At 44.1% G+C, this 22,388-nt stretch overlaps 1 protein-coding gene across 6 annotated transcripts in view; it reads left to right on the top strand.

The window, feature by feature from the left end:
• The window catches only part of LOC143902358 (uncharacterized), a 69,014-nt gene that overhangs the window by 31,616 nt on the left and 15,010 nt on the right, over positions 1 to 22,388 (top strand). For 5 of the 6 annotated variants that reach the window (XM_077415182.1, XM_077415181.1, XM_077415178.1 and 2 more), the window contains 5 exons: positions 7,347 to 8,144; positions 8,445 to 8,735; positions 9,250 to 9,573; positions 9,849 to 10,450; positions 10,730 to 11,209. In XM_077415182.1, the coding sequence (XP_077271308.1) occupies positions 7,371 to 8,144; positions 8,445 to 8,735; positions 9,250 to 9,573; positions 9,849 to 10,450; positions 10,730 to 11,209 (2,471 nt within the window). In that variant the 5' untranslated portion in view covers positions 7,347 to 7,370. The remainder of the gene's footprint in view (positions 1 to 7,346; positions 8,145 to 8,444; positions 8,736 to 9,249; positions 9,574 to 9,848; positions 10,451 to 10,729; positions 11,210 to 22,388) is intronic. The other variant, XM_077415183.1, reaches the window with a different exon arrangement.

The following is a 22,388-nucleotide window of genomic DNA, read 5'->3' as shown; positions in this document are numbered from 1 at the left end:
ATCCTTTTCGATCAATAGTAGTTTTGCTAAGTTTTTCAAGATGATAAACCATTTTTTAGTAATATTTATCTACAATCTATGATCGGGAATAGAATGCAAAAAGCGTCAAGAACGTCAATTGTGGAAATTGGATTTTTGTAATTACTTATCATTTTGCATATTTTATTCTTATGTTTCATTACGTTTTGGTCTGAGCACCGGCATATTTTTGTCCGCGTTAAAAAGTTACGGTTGCAACGCGGACTCTATCCGGGCTCGTACACGCGACGTGGTACAATTTTTCATAGTGGTACGAGCGATAATATTGTGAACTTGGCGAGTGTAAAGTACCAGAAACGCAAGCGGACTGTTGGTGTGGATGGAAGACGTTAATTTATATCCCCACTTTTGTAAGGAACGTTATCGCACTGTAATTCGTTCATGCACGTCGACATTCTCTTAACGCAATTAATCCTTCTACTTGCGCAAGGAACACTTCGATATCAAAGAAAAATTAATTTCACACTGCTTAATTATGATACTAAAGTGGCAATTTAAATGAGATATAAGAATTAATTTACGTAGTAAAAGTAACATTAAATACATTTTATTATTGCTTTATTCATTTTTCTTTTTTTTCTGGTTTTAACAACTTCTTACAATATGCTTCACGTATAAAGCTTAATCTTATCTATTTAATGCTTGGGATTTAAATAAATCCCTCACTTTTTTCTGTTTTTTAAAATAATTTTCTTAAATTTATAATTGTATATCTTATAATAACGATATTGTATTTATTGTATGCATGCGTAAACACCAATATTTTAAAAAATTATACACACCGATTTTTTTTCTCTTTCTTTCTCTTTCTATCTCAAATAGTTGAAATAGTTGATAGACTTTTTCTGTCTGTACTATTATAAATAAGCGATACGCGGTTGTTAGGCAGAAATAAAAAGTTTTACGACTCGATCGAGAGGTCGTTTCTAAATTGCGAGGGTGGTCTAGATCGCGCGTTCTATTTTTTTCACGGAGGTTGCGGACAGAGAATCTAGTCACTATTACTTTGTGACATTGATTGCAGTCACTAGATTGTCCATTACAGCTGTAGCTATTTTTAACTCACGCATCTATGAAACTTGACGTAGTGTTGTTGCTTTGAAGCAATACAACTGGGAAAGGTTTTTTTACTTAAATAACTATCGAAATTAATATACTTTTTCGTAAATACGTCTTATTTTTTGTATATATAGCAAAATAATATTCAGAATATATAGTGTGTTTGTGTGCAATAACGTGCTAAAGATGTAGTTTTGTTTTACAAGTAAATAAGTAAAGAAAAAAATAAATTGTACGCATGAAATTTTACTTCTTTTACGGTGCGCAAAAAAATTCCTATTACTGCTTATCGAAACGTTCTGTATAACAAGTTTATCTCTGCCGGATTTATAATGTATTATATAAAATGTTAATGTTCTTATTTTGACATTTTTGATTTTGTGTCGTTTAATCATGTCTACGAAATAAAATAGACAACTTACTATGGAAATGATCTTTTTCTCAATGGAAACGCACGCATTTCAGAATACTTATTTTGTGCGGCTCTTTTCTTTCAGCCGTTATGAATAATCGTGCACTTTACGAGAAAGTTCTGGCCACGCAAGAAGTTTGTTCCGCGAAGTTACTGACCGCCTAACATCCTTTTAACTTAGAATCTGGTGTTCTTCGGGTAACCACATTAAATCTGTCAACGGAAGCCGCATTCCTTGCCGCTGCCGAACGTCCCTCGAATCGAACGTCTTTAAATGGATATCCTTAAAGGGGCAAATGCTTCCGCGTAAGAGAAGATCTCTTTTTATACCCTCTACCTACAAAACACATCGTCCCAATTAGATCCCGAGCGACGTAGATCTCGACGACCGAGATATCTCGTCCCGATTGGTCAAACTCGAAAACATTTGGACTGAATTCGAAGCTCCTTGGATGTACGGATAGAGAGGATCCCGATGTGGAGACAGCAGGTCAGACGTTGAGTGCTAGCCTAGCATACAGCGCCAGCATTCGTATAGAAGCTTCGTTGCAGGGTGCGCGGCGGCTACCGGGAGGTGATAAAGGGGGAGGGGGAGTTGGTTGAGGAAGGTGACGGGGGGGTGGCAGTTGTCGGCAGTACGGCGAAGGAAGAGGCGGAGGAGCGCCGAGAAAGAGAGAGAGAGAAAGACAGAGTGAAAGAGAAGCCGAGGTCCGTCGGTATCGATCGGGCGTCTGCGGTAGATTGACACGTGTCATGGCCGCCTCTCTCTCGGTGCCGGAGAGAACGAAAGGAAAGCGGCGGGCGGGAGAAGGACGGTGGCTGCCGTGAGAAGCTGCGGAATAAGGGTGAAGGAGCGAGAAGGAGCGCCGACGACGGCAACGGCGGCATAGCGGCGGGTGGCGCGGCGTCGAAGGTGGAGGAGGACGACGCGAGGGCCGTCGAGTGGGTGGCTGGCCGGACGGGGGGGAGAGGAGGAACCGGTGGGCGGCAGAAGAGAAGGGGGCAGGGGGTCGAGGGAAAAGGACATTAAGGTGCGTAATAGCCAGCGGGGCGAGCGCGCACCGCCGCGGCATCGATTAGACAGAGGCTCCCTCATCCCATTGCTAGAATGCAGCCCACCCTCTCTTCTTCCTCCTCCGCCACCTTCAACCACCCACTCACCCGCCATCCCGGCCCCCTCCCCCCGCCGCCCCCGACGCAGGGGTCCTCACGACCACCCACCCTCCACCTACTCCGTCGAACTGGAGAGCCCCCGAGTACGTGCTCTACATACACACTCGCGCGCTTATGTCAGTTCCTGTCCTGCTGCCGGCGCTGCCACTGCCGCCGCCACCGTTGCGAGGAGGAGAAAGAGAAAGACAGAGAGAGAGAGAGAGAGAGAGAGAGAGAGAGAGAGAGAGAGAGAGAAAGGGAGAGAAAGAGATACTCGGTACCGGAGAGCGAGAGCAGTGGGCCTGGGGAGAAAAAGAGACAGTGGCTACGGCGAAGGGTGGCCGAAGCCACCTCTCTACCTATCCCGTGGCACCTATACACGCGCGTCGGGGACACCAACGTCTAACGTCGTTATAAACATTAACGGAGCGGCTCAATATTCCCCGGACCTTGCATCTCCCTGCGTCTACCTCCGGTCCATGTCCCTTCTCAGGCAAGCAGGACCCTTCCCTTCCTCCCCCCGCTAGTCGGACGCTCGCATGCGGCGAGCTCACCTTGCTACAGTTTCCGGGTCCTCGGTTGACCCTACGGAGGGTCACCTAGTACCTAGTTGGTATGCCTCGGACGACCGAAGTCGAAAGGGTGTACTCGCCACTTCTTAGCGAGTGTACGAAACATTGAATGGTACTTGCGGCGTAACCAGCTTTCGCGGACACTACCCGTCCGTCCGATAACGCGGGCCTTTGTCCGAGACCGCTTCTTTTCCAGCATCGGCTATAAACAAACTCAAAGATTTTGCGATACATCTTTCGTTTACGTGGGATGCTCAAGTCTTATAGAAATTATTAATAAAGACAGATTTTTTTATACATGTATAATTGAGTCGTCACTTTATATAAAATTATATCGAATATTCGACACAATAAATTCATGTACGAATATAAAGTGCAATAATAGTTTATTATTTGTTATTACGTAAAAAAACCTGGAATTAAATTTCTTTGGACAGAGTATGTGCAATGATTGAATGTAAATTGAAGGAGGAGCGTTATGCGACGAAGTTAGAAATTGAAAAGGATCGATCCTCGGCGTATTATTCCGATCAAACTCCAGTCCTAACGGCGAAAGATCGAAACGGGACAATAAATGGCTCGCCGAAATTGTAATTGGAGACAAAGAGAACCGAACGTTCGCCGTTTCTCTTGCAAATACAAACAAGTCTAGCAGAATTACGTTAGGGAGATTCAGTCGATTTCATATACGATCACTCGGTGGATCTCATCGTTCTCGAACCGGGATGAGGAGGAGAGCGATGAAAAGGAGGTTAAGAGAGTCCACGGGAATGGAGCCCGTGGTCGCTTACGGCTTCAGATCGGGATCGTCTAATTTCGTTCGACGAGTCCCGCAAGGATCCTTCTCTCCGTCGTCTTCGTCGTCGTCTTCCGCTCGCTCTATTCGGACTTCGATTTCGGTGACGGGGTTGTACGAAACCGACGCATTCGTGTCCAAGGGATCTGATTATTGTTAATTATAGCAGACATTAAGAGCGAGAGAGGGTGCGGGACCCTCGATCATTCTGGTCAGATTAGTGATGATGATCAAAAGCGCAGGACACAGATACCGTTTCTCATGATCACGTTGGCCATTTTACTTCAGCGAATTATTGTTAGTTGCAGCTAAAATATATGAGAGAGAGATGTTATTCTATAAAATAATTAGTTTTTTTACAGCACAAGACACTTAATTTTATAGTATATTATTAAAATTCTAGGTTGTATATCTCTCTGTCTAAGATATTCATATACCTAACACAAAATTATTTTATACTTTTATTCCTTCGTATATCCATCTGTGTATAGAAATATAAGTTTTAGGAGATGCCAATTATAAATATTAAAATAATGCAGCTGCGAAAAAACTTGTGTATATAACATATTAATCTGGCACAGTAAAATTTAGAATTATGCGCGGCGGCAAATTAAATTTTATCAAGTATTATTTATTTCTTGCGTTTCCTTGTCTTTTTCCTTTCACGAGCAGATCGTTTCGAGGGGCAATCTCGCGTTTACACGTTACATCGTTGGCAGCAGGTGCGCATCCTTTTTCCGCACCGCGATCGGTAATTAGGGATTAGTCGTCGACGATCCTCGATCAACGGCGACAACGAGCAGCACTGGAAGTGCTTCGATCATGGATATTACATTGACGTATCGGTGCTTCAGCCACTTTCACGCAGACATCATCCAATTAACGGTCGTTGTTTTTTCGGCAAATACTCGTAAATCTCGGCGCGCATCTGACCGTCCGGTTTATCCGCGATACTCGTGGACAATCGTCCTTCTTATTAATGTCGTACACGTGTTACATATACGTGACGCGACGGATTTGCGCGGAATCGGTCGAGTTTCGAGGGATATCTAATCCGTCTCTTATTAAGGCCTGTTTACTGTTGATTTATCAAGTTAGTTTTGCTTATAGTTGACATCAGAATAGCTCGATCCATTAATTCCGTGATTACTGCAAATATACAACATATTTGCCGTTATTCTTAAGGCTATCTTTGATAAATTAGGTTTGATTTTTGTCACCGGAAGAATATTCTAAATTAATTGCTCAAAAAACTAATTTTCTGAGAAATTAATTTAAATTTTGAAAGAGTTTTATTAGCAAATTACATAAGAAATGTTTCTTGATATTGATAAACTGTTATTGGTGAAAAAACGTCATACATAAATTCGCAAGTGCATTCTTTCAAATGTAGAACGTTTCAGAATGTATATATACGTTTTGTCATGTACGGTGTATTAAATTTATGTAGAGTGTCAAGAGAGAGAGAGAGAGAGAGAGAGAGAGAGAGAGAGAGAGAGAGAGAGAGAGAGAGAGAGAGAGAGAGAGAGAGAGAGAGAGAGAGGATCTTGGAATATTTGCGGGAAAATTATCGAATATTATGGCTGCTGCAAATAATAAGATTACAATACATTGTCTTGCTTCAACAGTTTCCGTTACAGAGTCTGATATTGGGAAAACGAATTGCAAAAAATTCTCCGTGGAATTTGATCCGAAGTTTACTCTTTAAAGGTATATCGGCAACAGGGGAATAATCCACGAAGGCCGCTCGTTCGGATCCCTTCTGTTATGCGGCCACGCGTGATATTCAACATCCGATCGAGGGCGGTTAACCCGGGCGCTAAGTTGGTTACGTCGTAACGGAAACATTTTTGCAACTTCTCGACAATATGCAAATCGAATTTCGGTCACGTCAAAGGTAAACTACGAACGACGACGAAACCGGGATGCGGGATATTAGTCGATCGACAGAAAGAAAGAAGGGGGAAGGGAGAGCGCGAAAGGGAAGAGAGGAGGAGAGAGAGAGAGAGAGAGAGGAGGAAACGAGACGACACCGACGAGCGTGTTTCGGAGCCGGATGGAAATTTCATTCGCTAGTTTTCTCCGCTTAATAAGACGAGAGACGGAGCCACGAGGTCGCTGCCGGTTTGCAGACTTCGGAAAGGGGAAACAGAAAGGGCGCAACAAGGGCGGGGGTGATGCGGAGGACGCGCACGGGCTGCACGGTGGAATAGGGGGGACGCGGCGAAAAGGGAGAACGGGCGGGGGATGCAGAGGGGCGGCCAGGACTGGGAGGCGAAGTGTCGTCGTCCGAATAACGGCCAAGCGGCATCGACCGATCTTCCTGCCCCCGGCCTGCACGAAGCGTCAACTTGTTTCCCTTCTGCTGCGCGAATATCGGACCTTCAATTTGCCCACTGCGGTTCGCTAACGCGATTGTCTTCAGCGAGCTGTCCATGACGCGGTTGTTGCGTGACGCGTGATCAGGGTATGACGGCTAAACGGTTCTCGAATTTACTTCGCGGAGGTGCACGCGCTCGAAACCGCGAGCAAATGAATTCCTACTGTCAAATTAGGAAACGAGATGAAATAACACCTGAAAAGCACCTTTTTTACAGATTTTTTTTTCTTTCTGTATTATTCGGTTCCATATAAAATAAAGATTTACAATTTAACCGAAACTAATTCAAATAATTCATGTAATATACTTATAAAATACTTATAATATATTGCATTTCTCCAAAAATTAAAAAGTAAAACGTATGAAACATTACAAAGTGAAACAATTATTTAAAATATATAACTTTTTATTAACCCTAGCTAAGCCACACTTATTTATGAGTCCTTAATTCGCTACACTCCGATCCGTGAGACCGCTCGACTTTGTCACATTGTCATTTTTATTCTAATTAATATTTTTAAGCTTGTACTATAGAATTTGATAATACAAACTCTAAATAAGATGTTTATGAGAATATCTGGTCATGAAAACGATTTGAATTTGAATTGAACTTATAAGGAAACTCTAAAATTATAATGTTATGTGAAAACTAGAAAACCAAAAAGCGGTCTACTGGATCGGAGTGTGGCAAGCTAGAGTTAAATTTTAGGTATGTCTTTCTTTAAACTTGGCATTTTTTGTTCTTAATTGTTACTATTTAGAAAAAAATATGTTATAAAAATACTTAATTAATATGATAATTGTATAATAAACGTATTCACAGCCATAACAATATTTCAAAGCCCAATCCGTGCTGCCACGTCACAAGGTCGATTGCAATAATAATATTTAAGGAAAAAAAACAAATTAAAATAAGCAATACTTCTGTTATTTCAGCGCAGTTTCATCTGAGCTCGACCGATGGAGGGCTATGAAGAAGACGATGACACCCATTTCTGCATCAAGTGTAACTTGACAATCCACGGGCTCGACAATTATGTGCGGCATCGTCGATCGGGCTGCCGATCGCCCAACGTTAAAATCGAGATTGTTCACGATCCACCGTCGACGCCGACGACCGTGTCCTATCCCGAGATTCTGAACGCGGACGCTTTCTTCAGTTCGCTGGAATTACAGAGCAACACTCGGCGAGCGCCGACTTTACTGGATAACAGTCGAAATCTCAAGAAAGATGACAAGAGAAAGAAGGACCAGAAAGGTCAGGTGGATGGTGACGAGCCCGGCTCGAAGGATAAGCTTCACAGCATGTTACCCGCCGTCAGCGATCTGGACGAACCGCCGGATCTGTGCATCCAGTCTCTAAAGCAGACCACACTCGAACGAAAGAGGCACGAGAATCAGCAGAGTTGGTTGGACGATAGTATTCTCGCCGACCTTGCTTTGGGGAATAGCGCGAACAAGGAGCTGGCGAGATATGGAGTCGACTTCGAGGAGTACGATGACTCCGAGGACGACGTACTGGAGGAGGAATTGGAGGAGGATTCCTATTCAGACTCGGATGACGGCGAAAATCGGGAGCGTCCACCGCGAGATCACACCGGTGGAAAGTGGAAGCCCGGACTTGACGATTTGCCACAGGACATGCCGCATATGCATGAGGAGGACGACGATCATCAGGAACATCCCCCACCGACATATACCGGCGGCAAATGGCGACCCACGGAGACATTGCAAGTAAGAAAAAAAGATTTATTTCAGGAGCATGAGAAATTACGTATTAAATTGTAAAATGAGCGTTTTCGCTTCGAGAGGTAGCGCACGAAAGAGTTTTCTCAGGAGAATATTATAAATACAACAATGGAAAAATAACGCGAATGAAATCAAGTTAATGCGCGAATTTTTAACGTAAATTTGATTTGTCTTGAGAATCATCCTGTGTATCATGAATTTGATATGCAATGTGATTCTACGAGCGTACGCGACCTCGCGCGAGCGATGACGATTTGTTGGACAAAGAGACATTGACCATTACAGAAGGTCGAGGAATACGAAAGCAAGAACACATCCGGACAGCCGCCGCCAGGACACACGCGAGGGAAATGGGTACCGGGTGCACGAACGGATATCGAGTCGGGATATTGGTGCAATCCTTGCGGCAGGAAGCTCGCCTCACGATTGGTCTACAACAGGCATCTGCTCTCTGATTTGCACGCCAGGAGAAGCATTAAGGAGCTCGACGGCGGTCTCCATCTACGACGCGGAATAAATTCGCACGCGAGAGTATCCAGAAGAGTGTCCACTCGTAGGCAGACTTCGCTTACAACGGTAATGGTCTCTTCAATAACCTGTTAACGCATCATCAAACCCAATATTTTTACTTTCTGTTAGCTTATTTAAGAGATATACTGCTTCTTCTCTATTAGATAGAAAATAACATGAATTTTATCTTGTCAGGTAAAAATAATTCTTATGCATTAACTAGTCGACAGTTACAATTATAGGTATCTTTATTTCACTAACACTTTTTTTTAAAAAGAATTTCTAAAATTAATGGAAAAATATCAGATAAAATTGCGCTTAGAAGAGAAAGATCAGTTAAAGCTGTGCGCCTCTTTATATATTTATAACTCGTAAAGATTTAAATTCCATCCGATTATTTATAAGATAATATATACCGTGTTTCAAAAATATCGCGCGACGTTAACTCTCTAGGAATTACATATAAAAGCAGAAACATATTTCAAATGTAAACAACAATAGCAGTTCTCTTAACGGCGCGGACGAAAATTTTTTCAATCTCTAATGCAAACTGTCCGGTTAAGTCACGCTGTGTTATCAGAGGACGAAAGAAGAGCCCGAGCAAAAGAAAGTTAAGAAAGGTCTGCGTCGAAGAGAGAAGGAGATTCTTCTCTGCGAGATGTGCCGCACGCGCGTGAGGAGGCCTCAAATGGGTAAACATTTGCTCTCCCATTACCATTGCCGTGTGTCAGGTGTCCTTGTGAATCCTCGCAATCCGAGTGTACGCCGTTTCCTTCTGGAGCACATAGCGAACGTGGTACGACAGAGCCCCTTCCAATGCGCTTCTTGTCGTTTTTACTGCAACACCGAGGAAACGTTCTTGCTTCATTGGCGTTCTGATCTTCACTCCAAGACCGTCGAACAGGTGAGTGGCCGCTCGTCCATCGAGAAGCCAGACGCTAAGAATTTTTTGGGTCAAGATTCGAATCGGCGTATCCGCGTTTTCGTCCGCATCGATGCACGTATTATGCACAATCACGCGTGCGATTCTTGCACCTGTCGACGAGTCATTACCCAACGAACATTAAATAGATGAGAAACGAATAAAGCGGGCTTAATTAACTCGTGCACCCGGACGTTCGGTTGCACGCGCAAAGAGACTCCACGTCATTTTTTCTTTTTCTTTCTCTTCCCTCTCAGATCGGCGGTAGTTGCCGATGCACTCCGTGCAACTTCTGGTGCGAAGACAATGCGACAATGGAGTCTCACCTCCTGAGTACGAGTCATCGTGACGTAGTATCGATGATGAAGGGCTCCGTGCCGGTGGTAATTAGTCGTCAGCGTACGTTAGCCTGCAGTAGTTGCGATCGGCAATTCCGATACAACTTCCAGTTGCGGTTGCACGCCAAAGAGACCGGTCACACCGCGAGTTACACTGCGTCGGACGTGTATCAGCAGCGTATCAAATGCGATCTATGCCCCCAAGTCGTCCGGTCCCTAGTCGCGCTTCAACGTCACCAGCTGACCAGTCATGTCGCCAAAGACAAAGCAAAGGGCGAGGTCGTGGCGGACGCACAACCGGCGCCGTACTTCTGCTCCTTCTGCTCGTTGAACTTCCCCACCGCCCAAGAAGCGGTTCTGCACCGACGAACTTCTAGTCACAAGGAAGCTGTAAAAGCACGCAAGAGTGAGGAAGGTCTGTTGGAGACAGTGCGGGAGTGCCCTCACTGCGACCGGAAGCAGCCGAATCTCGCAGCGCACAAGAATCATCTCCTTCTTTGCCATCCGGAAATTTGCCACAGGTAATTTATTATTTTCTGCGGCGGCAAATTTTTAACATTGTTTTAACAGTTGCGCAATGTTACACGTTGCCTTCGTAATTCTTTTATTTGCAGAATAGAGCAAGAACTATCGTTTCTCTAATTATACGATATTTTTAAAGCGTTCGTTAATTTTTCCTTTAACAATCTAACGTATTTTAACAAATCTAAAGTATTTTATAATTCTTTTCTATAATTTATAATAATATTAGGTATCTCGCATATAGTTTTAATGGCACTTTTCGTAATTTTTTTTACCAGATGTCCTCGATGCGGCCTGCTTTTCGCCCTGTCACAAGACGTCACTAGGCACACGCGAGAGGGTAATTGTCTCAAGAACGATAAATCGAACGCGGCTGAGGCAGAAAGCGTGAAAGAATGGAAATGCAAGGATTGCATCTTCTCGACGGATTCCAAAGCCGAATTTATTTTTCACGAGGCCCTGCACGCCGGTGCTGTTCAAGAAACGGACAAAGGAGCGTCCAGTTCGAGCAAGTTGTTGCCGAAATATAAGTGCCCGACTTGCGCGAAAGCTTTTCCGAAAACATCGCTACGGAATCACATCAGGCAGCATACCGGAGAGAAGCCGTTCCCCTGCGTGAAGTGTTCGATCTCGTTCTCCAGGAGATCGCATCTCATCATTCACCAGAGGATATGCAACACTTCGTCGAAATCTCTGGACAAGACTGGTCGTCGGCGGAGCTTCGTCTGTTCGCACTGTAAAGAAGGCTTCTACACAAAGTAAGTGACATACTTGTGCCAAAACTTCCGTTCCAAAACTTTCGATGAAACGAAAGTTTTTAATTTATTAGTTTTCTTGAAATTCATTATTGCTAATATCAAATCGTGTTAAAATAATGATATTAGAGAAATATCGTGTGTGGTGTGTGTGTGTGTGTGTGTGTGTGTGTGTTTAGAAATATTGAAATAATATTTAAAAATTTCGTAATAATTGCGGAACAAACACTGCACAGAAATTATAAGTTGGACACGTGTCCCGTGTGAGAAATTGTTTATGCTATCTGCTATGGGGTATTACGCATATTGGACTGCGATAATAATGATTCTGTTGTAATAAATAGCACGTACCGTTCGCAAAGGGAAAGGAGCTCATTTACATTCGCATTTATAATCGCGTTTTGATCTCAAATGTTTGCAACTGGAAAATAATTTACATTCGAGTAAATATATCTTACGCAAAATAACGATCTTTTCGTAGCGAGATCGTTTAGATTTAGATCGATCTGAATTGACGACCGAAATAAATTTACTCTCTAAAATATTGCTAGCCTCAACTTTTCGACTTGCTCTCCATTCTCGACGCGTCATATGCTATTTTTCTCGCAGCGTGACCGTTTCGTAATAAATAAAGGATAGCGTATTCGCGCGCGCGCGCGCGCGCGCGGGAGTAAAAACGCTCTCCGACAATAAAAGCCCTCGCCGCGAGCCGGAACCGCGAAATGTTCGCGCGGTCATAGTAAAAGTGTCCACGCTGCATAACTATAAAACGAAGGAGCGTGGCCCAACGCGCGGAGGAGGCCAGGCAGAGCGGATCGAAAACGCGAGAGAAAAGAAGCGAGACTAGGCTGTGAGGCGTTGCGAGCGGAAAAGAAAAAAAACAAACGGGTTAGAAAAGGAAGAGACGGGCGCTCGTTGGCCCGACAACGGGTGTCGTATTAACATCTCATAGCAATGTATATGAACCCGCCGGTCATTTCGCTATTTAACGGATCTCCATTATATAGCGGTGGTACACATCGTATATTTCTGCAATGCCGACATATGGGAGCGCGGTGTCTATACGCGCGTTAACACGAGAATCATAAAATTAAAATACACAGATATCAGCGGGTCGATAAGCTTTAATATTTTATTACGTCGTTTCTGACAACATATTGAGAAACATGTGGTACATAGAAATATACACTTTTCTTCCATTGCATGTGTATACGTGGAATATAGCTTTGTATGAGAAAACTTTATTACAAAAAACTAATTCTCTTTCAGAGTAAATTAATAAATTCTTAATGGCTTGTTATTTTTAATGAATACTAAGAGCCTGTCTGAATGTAGATCTATTCTTGTGTAAGTCAACGATATATTATATAAAAATAATAATTTTTTTTCAACGGCGCGCACAGACTTGCTGCCAATAGTCGACGAATAATGCACATGCGCAACTGTTGGAGAGCGCGGATCATTTCGGTATTTAACGGGCTCGCGTTACGGCGGGTATATACTCCGTGTCCCTTTAATACGCGCGCCAAGTGAGCGCCACCGCGGTCGCTTCATGGTGGTGTTTGTGTGCCACTCGTACGACACACAAGTATTAAACCATCGCCCGGCTGTAGAGCGGCCGCTATAAAGCAAATGTTAACACCTTGGCTCCGCCGTCTCGGTTCTCTCCTCTCCGTGTCTTTCCTCCGCCTCCGCCGCCTCCTCGAGGTCCTCCGCCGTACACGCATTACCTTCTGTAACGGCGCCTATTCAACATCCAGCCACCGTCCTATTCTCACACCCGGCGTCCCCGAAGCCGAACGACCGGCCAGAAGTCTCGACATGCGGCCACGAACCACGAGGGTTTCGCTTAATGCCGCGATTCCGACCATTCCGAGGGATTACGTTTGACCATCGTCGTTCGGGACACCCTTTAGCAGGGACACGCTCCATCGTTCGTGCTGGTACCCTTTTTCCTTTCCTCTTCTCCTTCCTTCCTCCCTTCATTGACGCTGATTCCCGCATCATCCCGCGTTTGTCGCACTTAAGAAAATTGGCAACTTCTGGATTATTGAATCGCGATACTTAAAAATCCCTTCGAATAACGTACTATAAACTAGATCAATTATTCTAACTACTAATGTATAATAAAGATACTTGTGTACTACTATTAAAACGCCATGTAAATAATTTTATGCATGGAGGACATAATTTTCGTGTATAATCTGGGCGATTTACATTCGTGTTTGAGTGTCTCACCGCGGAGACCACGATTACGTGGCGCGCCTTAAGAAAGTTGAAACTAGTTTTGTAAAGTTCCGACGAGTCTTCAAATTATTTAATCGACAAATTTTACGATCTTGCTCGGGTTTATCTCTCCCGAAAATCACTCTCCACGCTCTCCACCGAGAGGCTCTCGGTATCACTACCGCGGCAAACTCGGACCATCTCCATGCAGACACCCTATAATCTTCCTCAGGGCTTAGCTTACTGCAGCGTGGTACGCGGGATCGACATACCTGGAACTCGACATCTCGTTCCGAGCGAAAAGGAGTTAGAAGTTCCAGCAAGCCACCTTGATTAGAACCCTCTCCACCTCTTTTTGTCGCTTTTACTTCATCTTGTAATAGAAAAGGGCCGACCAGGAAGAAGTATATGCGTCATCTCCTGCGAGGGCCAGTTGGCAAGCTCGTTCGTTAGCTCCAAGATGAGGTGTGTTCATGGAAGAATAACCGCGCCGTAGTAGTGAAGGGAGACCACGAGGAACGCGGTGTGATAGCGCGAGGGAAAAACCTTGCACAGGCGATAACTAGGAAGTCTCGCGGCTTGACCTTTACCGTTAAGATGTACCTTAATTCTCGTCTACGCGGGAATTTCATCAGAAACTTCAGTAACATCTCTTTCGCATTTTCATTTTAATTCTTCTACAGCTGGTAGAAAGTAGAAGACTTGTGATCTACCAGAAGTGTGCTTCGTTCTATAGTAATGTATTTTATATCACGTTATTAACAAAAATATGGAAGAGTATTTTTCGTAAAACAAATTTCTCACAAATATATTTTTTATATATCTTAATTAATACTTCGAAATACGTCGCAACATTAGATTCACTTCGCGATCGGATAAAAAAGTTACGATATCTTTGTGAGACACTTTGTGAGATGCGCTTTCTGTAAGCGTGTTTCGATTTGAAGCTCCGTAGCGCGATGTTATCGCGTGCAGACAAGGTTTTTCGTAATGCGCAAAAATTTACGCGTATAAGGTTGAAAGCACGCGAGCCATATCGGTCAGGTCAGCGCTGCGGTATGCGGCGGACGAAAAAAAGAATTGTAATGAATCGAGTGGAGGTTTAGAGAGGGAAGAAAATAAAAGAAGAAACCAATTATAAGAAGACGAGCTTGCACAGCGACGAATCGCGCATTAAGCGATTCCTAGAATACGCATGCATCTTACGATGTATGCGCATATTCAAGATAGTATGTCATACGTGCGAGCTACTAACTGCACGATTTATTTCCTCTCGGAGCAAGAAGTGGGAAAGGAGCAACAAGAAGATTCGAAGGGAATATACTTCCGAGAGACAGTTTCATATATACCGCTTGAGTTTTTATTAAATTAATAAACGAAACTGTAACAAAGAAACACGCTGAATGTAATTGACAAGTATTCTGACTAGAAAAAGAATAGAACTAATATCTACTAATGAACAGCAATGAAAAAAAGGAAATTTAATTAAAAGAAATTGATTAAGATACAAAAGTTGTCAAAAACCGATCGCACTTAAAGACAGGATTTATTCGATTTTGGAATTGAAAGACAAAGTCCGCCATTTCACACTTCTCTCGCCTACAGTTATTAATGCACTGCCGATCAAACTTATCCCATCTCGCGGTAGAAACAGACAAAATGGCAATCCTACTGAGCGGGAATACGCGCCAGAGTTATCAATAAAGTGTTTGGATCGGCAACTTGTCAGACAAGTTGCCTAGCAGGGAAAATTAATGATGCCGCATCAGTTTGGAAATACAAAATAATGAAGTTGTACAAAATTTTCTCATGCATGTATTTTGCAGTAATTTACGATCGCATCTTCGATTGTCTTATTGTTAGGTCCAATTCTGAACTTTCCCCTGAGCTTTCTGCGAGTTAAAACCTTTTTTCTCGATGTAACAATAAGTTTCCATTTTAACGCTCAACGATCTCAACACGAACGACTTAATTGTTATTCATTCGTATCTTTGTGCTGATTTGCGCGGACGCAACTGTCCCGAATAATCTAATTAACTCGCGATGGAACGTCCGGTGCCTCGCGATCGATCGTTTGGCGTTTCTGGTTCGACCATAACGCGATATTCCCTTCCTTGTCGGGGGGGACCAGGTTCGTTACCTGTAGAACAAGACGCGTGCTCGCGTAACTGCTGCATGCGAGGACGACGCAGCGCGAGAGGGAGAGCCGTGGGGAGGGAGGGGGGTATAAAAGGAGCCAGGGCAAACGTGACGATGGCGGAGTCCGCGCGATACCCGCGGGACGAAGGAGGAAAGGGGGAGTGGTGGCAGAAAAGGAGTACCATGGTCGCGCTACGGGTGGCGAATCGTGGGGGAGAGAATCCAGAAAGAAAGAAAGAAAGAAGGTAATTACGCGCGGAGAGACAGGCAGCTCCCGCGCAGCCTAACCGATCGCCTAACCGATTCTCGGAATACGCGGCCGGCTCGCGATGTATGCGCATATTCAAGATAGTATGTTACATACGCGAGCTACTGACCGTACGTTTCGCTCCTTCGTCCACCCCCGTGTCCCGCCACCCTTGCCCCTCCCTCCCCCGCTCGTTTCTCGTCCCTCGGTCCAACAGGGCCCGCAGGATCTTTCCCTGTCCCTCCTCCGGTCTCCTCTCGACTCCGTCCAACCTCCGGCAACCCTCTCTTCCCCAACTCACGGCCTCACGACGTGTACGCGAGATCCCCAGAGGTATTTACATATATGGACCGCGGCGTGGTGCGCGCGTATCTTTTATCTCCCGTAGCAGTAATGGCGCGTCCACCTTCTTCGTACCTGGTCAAGTAAACATCGGCGTAGATAGGCATACTAGGTGAGATTGGCGTTACCTCCGCCGTTCGTTGACGTTCTGGCTGGACGACGGTCCCCGATACCGTCCCCCGCGAAAAAATACGATGGCGGGGTACGATATTTCCCTTCGACGAAGTAGCAAATTCGTTATGGACGCGAATCTATGCGTATAACAGGTTGCACTTCCTTTTATGTTACGCGGATTTCTTTCAAATAGAAAACAATTATTTCTTAATCAAGAAAAAATGTCTTTTGTATAAATGACTAATTTTTCATAATTAGGATTCAATTTTAATCTTTATGATATCGTTGTGATTATAACATATATTACTTATTTCTGTACTTTATAACCGGCTTATTTACTACATTTAATAATTTACAACGATCAGTTACATTCTATTGGTTTTTAATTAACCAACAATCTAAGCATTATATTAATAATCATTTAACTTAGATTTTTTTACAATTCGACAAACAGAACTTTATGTCAGTTATCTAAAACTGCAGCCTCAACTGCGTTAGCTTCCGCGTTACTCGTCGAGCACCGTTAACGAAGCGCGGTGTCGTCTTTACGGATCACCCCGTAGACACCTCGACGCATCCCACAGGACCGCTCGTGCGCGACCGTTCCGGCAAAAGGGAGGCTTACTCGAGAATTCGCGCGGAAAGGGAGAGAAAGGCGGGAAGAGATCTTCGTGCGCCTCTCTCTTCCCGCGCCGAAACAATGAGACGCTGTTGCGCCGCATTCGTCGCATTCAGATGCATCGACCAGACTGTCTCTCGCTCACGCACCCGCATGCACTGTACGTCGCGACGTGTACTTGCGCATGTATCCTCCAATAACCGACCTTGGACATATTCCAAATTCTACCCCGATTTTCTCACATCAAGTTAAAAATACTCGAAAAAAAATTTAAATAACATTTGTTGTATATCTTTATGACAAACTTGTCGCGCGCCAATCATCCAACTATTACTTACGTTCTTAGGAGAATTTTATATGGAATTAGGTTTGGATCTAAAGTGACATCCCGATTCTTCGAATGTCTTTCAGACTTTTACATTGGTCGAGCAGTCGATGTGGTGGCGACGCGGCGGCGACGGTCGCGATGCGACGCGACGCGACATGACGCGATGCTACGCGGTGGTGGTGGTGGCCGATGGTGGTGGTGCGTGCGTCGTATACCGGGTATATACGGTGTGTGGCACACGCGGTAAGCACACGGCCGTATGCAGACAGTTTAGTGGTGGCCGCGCCCCGCGAGTCCAGTTGTCGCGTGAAATATTGCGATTCATAAAATAAAACAGGCCTGCGGTCGAGGACGCGTACATATAGCCGCGCCGGCCGCTAACCGTCCTAGCCCTCACCCTCTATCCCTCTCTCTCCCCCCCACCTCTCCCGCGCCTCTTCCGCTGCCTCCTGTTCTCTTTTCGCCCTCTCTACCCTTTCTCCGTCGCGTTCTCTTCCTTCTAGCGTGGCCCTTCTCTCTGCTCGACTGGTGCGACACTCCCTCCCATCACCCTTTTGCTCTTTCTCCTTCTCTCCCTTCTTCTTTATCTCTTTTTCTCTTCGTCTCTCTTCGTTCGCCTCCCTTCTTCCCCGATCCTCCAACTGCATCGCTGTACCCAGCTCTTTATCTTTCTTTCCGTCGCTGGATTATCCATTGGGCACAATGGGTACGGAGGCTCCTGGGGAATCGTAAAAAGAGCGCGCAATCGAAAATATTTCGGGATGGTGGGATAAAATAGCGGCGGCACATAAATTCAGAACGCCGTTCTCTACCGGTCGACGTTCTAGCGACGTTAATTGAGGAGCGTGTTCGTGTAATATAGAAAATAATTAGTGGCATTGTCGTATAATGCCGGTATTAATGCTGAAATCTCTTCTGTACGATTATTTTACATTATTATTATCATCACATTTATCGTCACACTTATCATCATGAGACTGATTTACCAGTCATTCGATTTTATTCTGAATTTGACATTGTTTTTGTCTTCGAGAATTTTTGCCTATATCACAAAATATTTTTCAGAAATATGTTTGTGAAAAACTGTCTGCTTGTAGACTTTTATTTAAATTATATCTTCCATATATGCCATTATTAGATTACATTTTACAGACATGATTAAATTGGAGTGATAAATGTTGAGGTACAATTATGCGCATAATCGAGATTCCCGAAAACAGTAATGCGAGCCTGCAATGCTTGCGTGCACTTCGTATCATTTCAGCTTTCCCCTAGGTTTCCTGCTCTTCTCGTTTTTTTTTATCCTTTCCTTTTCAGCCTCCTCTTCTCGTACGTGTTCGTACATTTATCCACGGTCGGCTGAAACGCCGCCAAGCCACAAGCGTCGTAACGCCGGCTTTCCTCGCGCGTCCAAATTTTTCGGCCAGCGCTGCGACATTTCGTCGCGGAATCCGCACTTGCGGATAGTGTACGAGGATGGTAGGGAAACGCGGTTTACCGTTGAAAACTCCTTTATAAGAATACGCTGTAAGGGCTAATGCACAATAAATTGTAATATAAATATATAAAATGCAAGGGATATACGTATAAAGGTGTAAAATAAAACACTTTGATGTTTTATTTACTCGATAATTTTATGAAAGTATTTGTAGTAAGATTTTCGTTATTAATATAATTTTTTTTTTTACAAAAGGAAGAGGCTGAAGAGTAAACAATAAAAGAAGTATCTTTATGCAATACATTAAGAATTTATAAGAACAATTATGCTGAGAAATAATCATGTTTACTTTTTTCTTACAATACTTCGTGTGATTATCGGAAGAATTATTAAAATTTCTGCCACAAATGTTTTTCATTCTTATTTTGTCACGAGAATTTTAAAGAAATGAAACTCTATCAAAGTGACACAATGAAAAAATTAAGAAAAATACAACTTGAACCTTGAAAGTACTAAAAACAAAAAATATGGACAAGGATTAACCGCCAAGATATATTTAATCGGTAACTGTCATCGATAGTCTCGAGTACGAGAATCGCGGGGGCTGGATCGGGATTCAGCTTTCACGAAGGCGATCCTCCTTTCGGTGCGGGGCGGCGGGAAACGTCAACGTATATCGTACTTAAGGTGCTCCTCTGTTCCGGAGATTCCTCCTTTTCCGCCGACGAAATTAGCGGGGGACATGTTTATTGTAAATGAGTCCTCTACTTCGCTGAGGCGGTTTGTGGAGGACTGCTACGTGTCCCAGGAACACGGCAGCGGACAAGGAGGGAAAGAGAGAGGGGGAGGAATAGAGAGAGAAAGAGAGAGTCGTCAACGGACAACGAGAAAGAGAGAGAGAGAGAGAGAGAGAGAGAGAGAGAGAGAGAGAGAGAGAGAGAGAGAGGGGGGGGGATAAGGGTAGTTCGGAGGGTGGTTGCGCGCGCGAGCGCGCGCTTGCTGCTCCGATTTATGCGCCCGTTACCGAGCCCTCTGGCGCAATTAAGCTCGCGTTATAATATTGTTGTTTATTCTGAGCCCCGACTGCGAAGCGTTAAACACCCCTACGTTTCGCCCCCTCGCGTCCCGCCTACGTTTCTACACTGGCTAGGCCACCCGCGCAACCCCCTAATCTTTCTGACGCGGCGAGGCCGAGGAGAGAGAAGGAGAGATGGTGAGGGAAAGGAAGAGCGGAAGGGAGAAAGATACTCTCTCGCCTCGACTTTCAGCATCAGCGCGCCAATGCCTGGGCAGCTAACCAACCGCTCCCCCGGGGTATCGCCGGGAAACGAAGTTCCGTTTTGTTTGTTTCCGGCCGGTGCCGTCTTTGATTGGGAGACCCGCGTTAATTCCGAGTTATTCCGACGCGCGGTCACGTGTGCGCTAATGAAACCTACTTTCACGTGGGAAATAGCATGCGCGGTACGGACGACACGAGTTTATTGTGATTTGTGATTGCGCCCGATTAGAGGATCGTTATCGTAATTCTCTGCGACGTGGGTAGTTCCCTGAGACATTTTTACAGATAGTTGCGATCACGGCTAGCGTATTCTTGCGAGATGACAAAGATCTAGTTAAATCCAATTGTGCCCGTTGATTCTAAAAATATTTTGTTAGGTATCGAATGTGATAATAAATTTGGATCGGTTCTTAAGACAGGTTAACGATGTAATCTTTGATTTTTATCTGTCTGTTTATATAAATTCCAGAGGCCGATAATTGATCGCGTGATCCATACAGCGGACTGAACCACTTCCAGTTTTATTTTACTGTGTGAAACGAACATATATATAAATACAATTTCAGTAACACTCGTGAATCATTGATTAAACCGGTTTTGCGATGGCAGCGATGATGACGAAATCAGCACGCTGAATAAACTCTCGGTAGAAAATAAGTTGAAGTCAAGATTTCGATACAAGCGATTTTTTAAAAAGCCAAACCAGCTCGTGGCAATGTAACTATAAAAATATCTCAAATTTCACGGTCAAGTTTAAAGAGCTTGAAGCAAAGAAGAAATAAAGATAATTAAAGATAAATAAAAGTAAATAAAGAGTCAACATATAAAAGACAGGCTGTGAGTGCCATATTTTGAAATCATTTATTGCGTGTAATATATACGATAGCTGACATTTATGATCTACAAAAGAAACGTATAGCATATATATTCTACACTTTGTTCGAATAAGCTTATATTATGAAGGAAAGAAATCTTTTCTTGAAATTTTATATTTGACACTTAGAGTTTTTCCTTATCTCTCAAGTCTTGAGACATCAGAAAGAAACATTGTCGCGGCGCTGTCGCCGAGTCTCGAAAGAAAGAGATGCCGAAAGTTCAGGGCCTCTCGGAGCGTCACTTGAGATGCAATTAACGAAGAGAGTCGTCCAGGTCGTTTGATTCGACTATAAAGGACGACAACGGCGAAGAGAAGAAGAGGAACAAGAAGAAGAAGAAGAAAAAGATACGAGAGAGGAGGCGGTGGCCGGGAGAAGGAGGAGGAAGAGAAGGCGAGACGGACGATGCACGAAACGTAAATACTTGGAGCTGGCCAAGCACTCTCGACCTGCTAAGGTGGGTGGAATCGACGATTCCAGCCAGGACGATGGCTGAGGTGGGATCGTGATGGGCCGTGATGGCGGTGTGGTCGTGCAACGATGCCGAAGAGGAGGCCGGACCGGAGTGAACCGAAGGTGATGCATGGCCGACGGTTCCTACGGCGGGGCCGCGCAGACGAAGAAATAAAGAATAAGAAGAATATCCGCTTCGCCGGGTCCAGAGCCGGCCCCCTGGAGCAAACGCTGTCATAACTCAATCCCACCTTCGTCCGCTCGTACGTCCATACGTCCGTCCTGCACCGGTACAGGTTGCACCTGCATTTGTCTCTCTCCTCCGCCGTCATCTTTCCCCTCCCCTCTCTCTTCCCCTCTTCCCCTCGCCGTCTCCGCGTTCCCTTCTGTCGTATCTCACGTATCTCCCTTCTCGTCGAGGGCTGATCTTGATCATGGCGAAGTACGAGCTCGACGTGGAGCCATCGGGATCCTGCCTCCTTGCTCATTAGATTCCATCGATGTTCCTTTTTTTTTTCTCGGCTTTCTCGTTACGGAGGGTGCACGGAGGGGGATTATAATACGTTGCGCGCGAATTACGACCGCGAGCGTAACACGTGACTCTTTCTTTCTCTCTTTCTCTCTTTCTCTCTTTATTTTTTTTTATATTACTTTCTGTAATTTTTATTATCATATTTTTTAAATTCTTGGTGATAACTTTTGATAACCCACATTTATGCATACTATTTTACTATTTTATTTACCCATATTTTTACACTTATTCCAGAACCTAAATAATATTTCAGAATATTTTGATTCATCTTATTTATAGAATATATACCTACATACGCGCGCGCGAGAATCAATCATATAATTTTTGTTCTTTTGCTTACAGTAACGAGTAAATAAGCTTTTTATTTTGTTTTTTAACGATTTAATCTTGTCACCGGAAGAGCAATGGAATTTGATTAAATAAGATTCGCTATAAAAGTTAAAATTCTAAAAATGAAGATAAAACACAACGATGATAGAGCTGACTTGCAATTACGTCATCTACCCTCTGAACTACGATCAGCCGACATTCATGGAAAGTCGAGGGATCAAAAATATAAATGCCCGAGACATACATATATCACAAAAAAG

Source organism: Temnothorax americanus, unplaced genomic scaffold, assembly GCF_048541705.1.
Source record: "Temnothorax americanus isolate GAGA-0224 unplaced genomic scaffold, ASM4854170v1 Scaffold4, whole genome shotgun sequence".
Lineage (NCBI taxonomy): Eukaryota > Metazoa > Arthropoda > Insecta > Hymenoptera > Formicidae > Temnothorax > Temnothorax americanus.
This window is presented reverse-complemented; position numbering and strand designations above follow the sequence as displayed.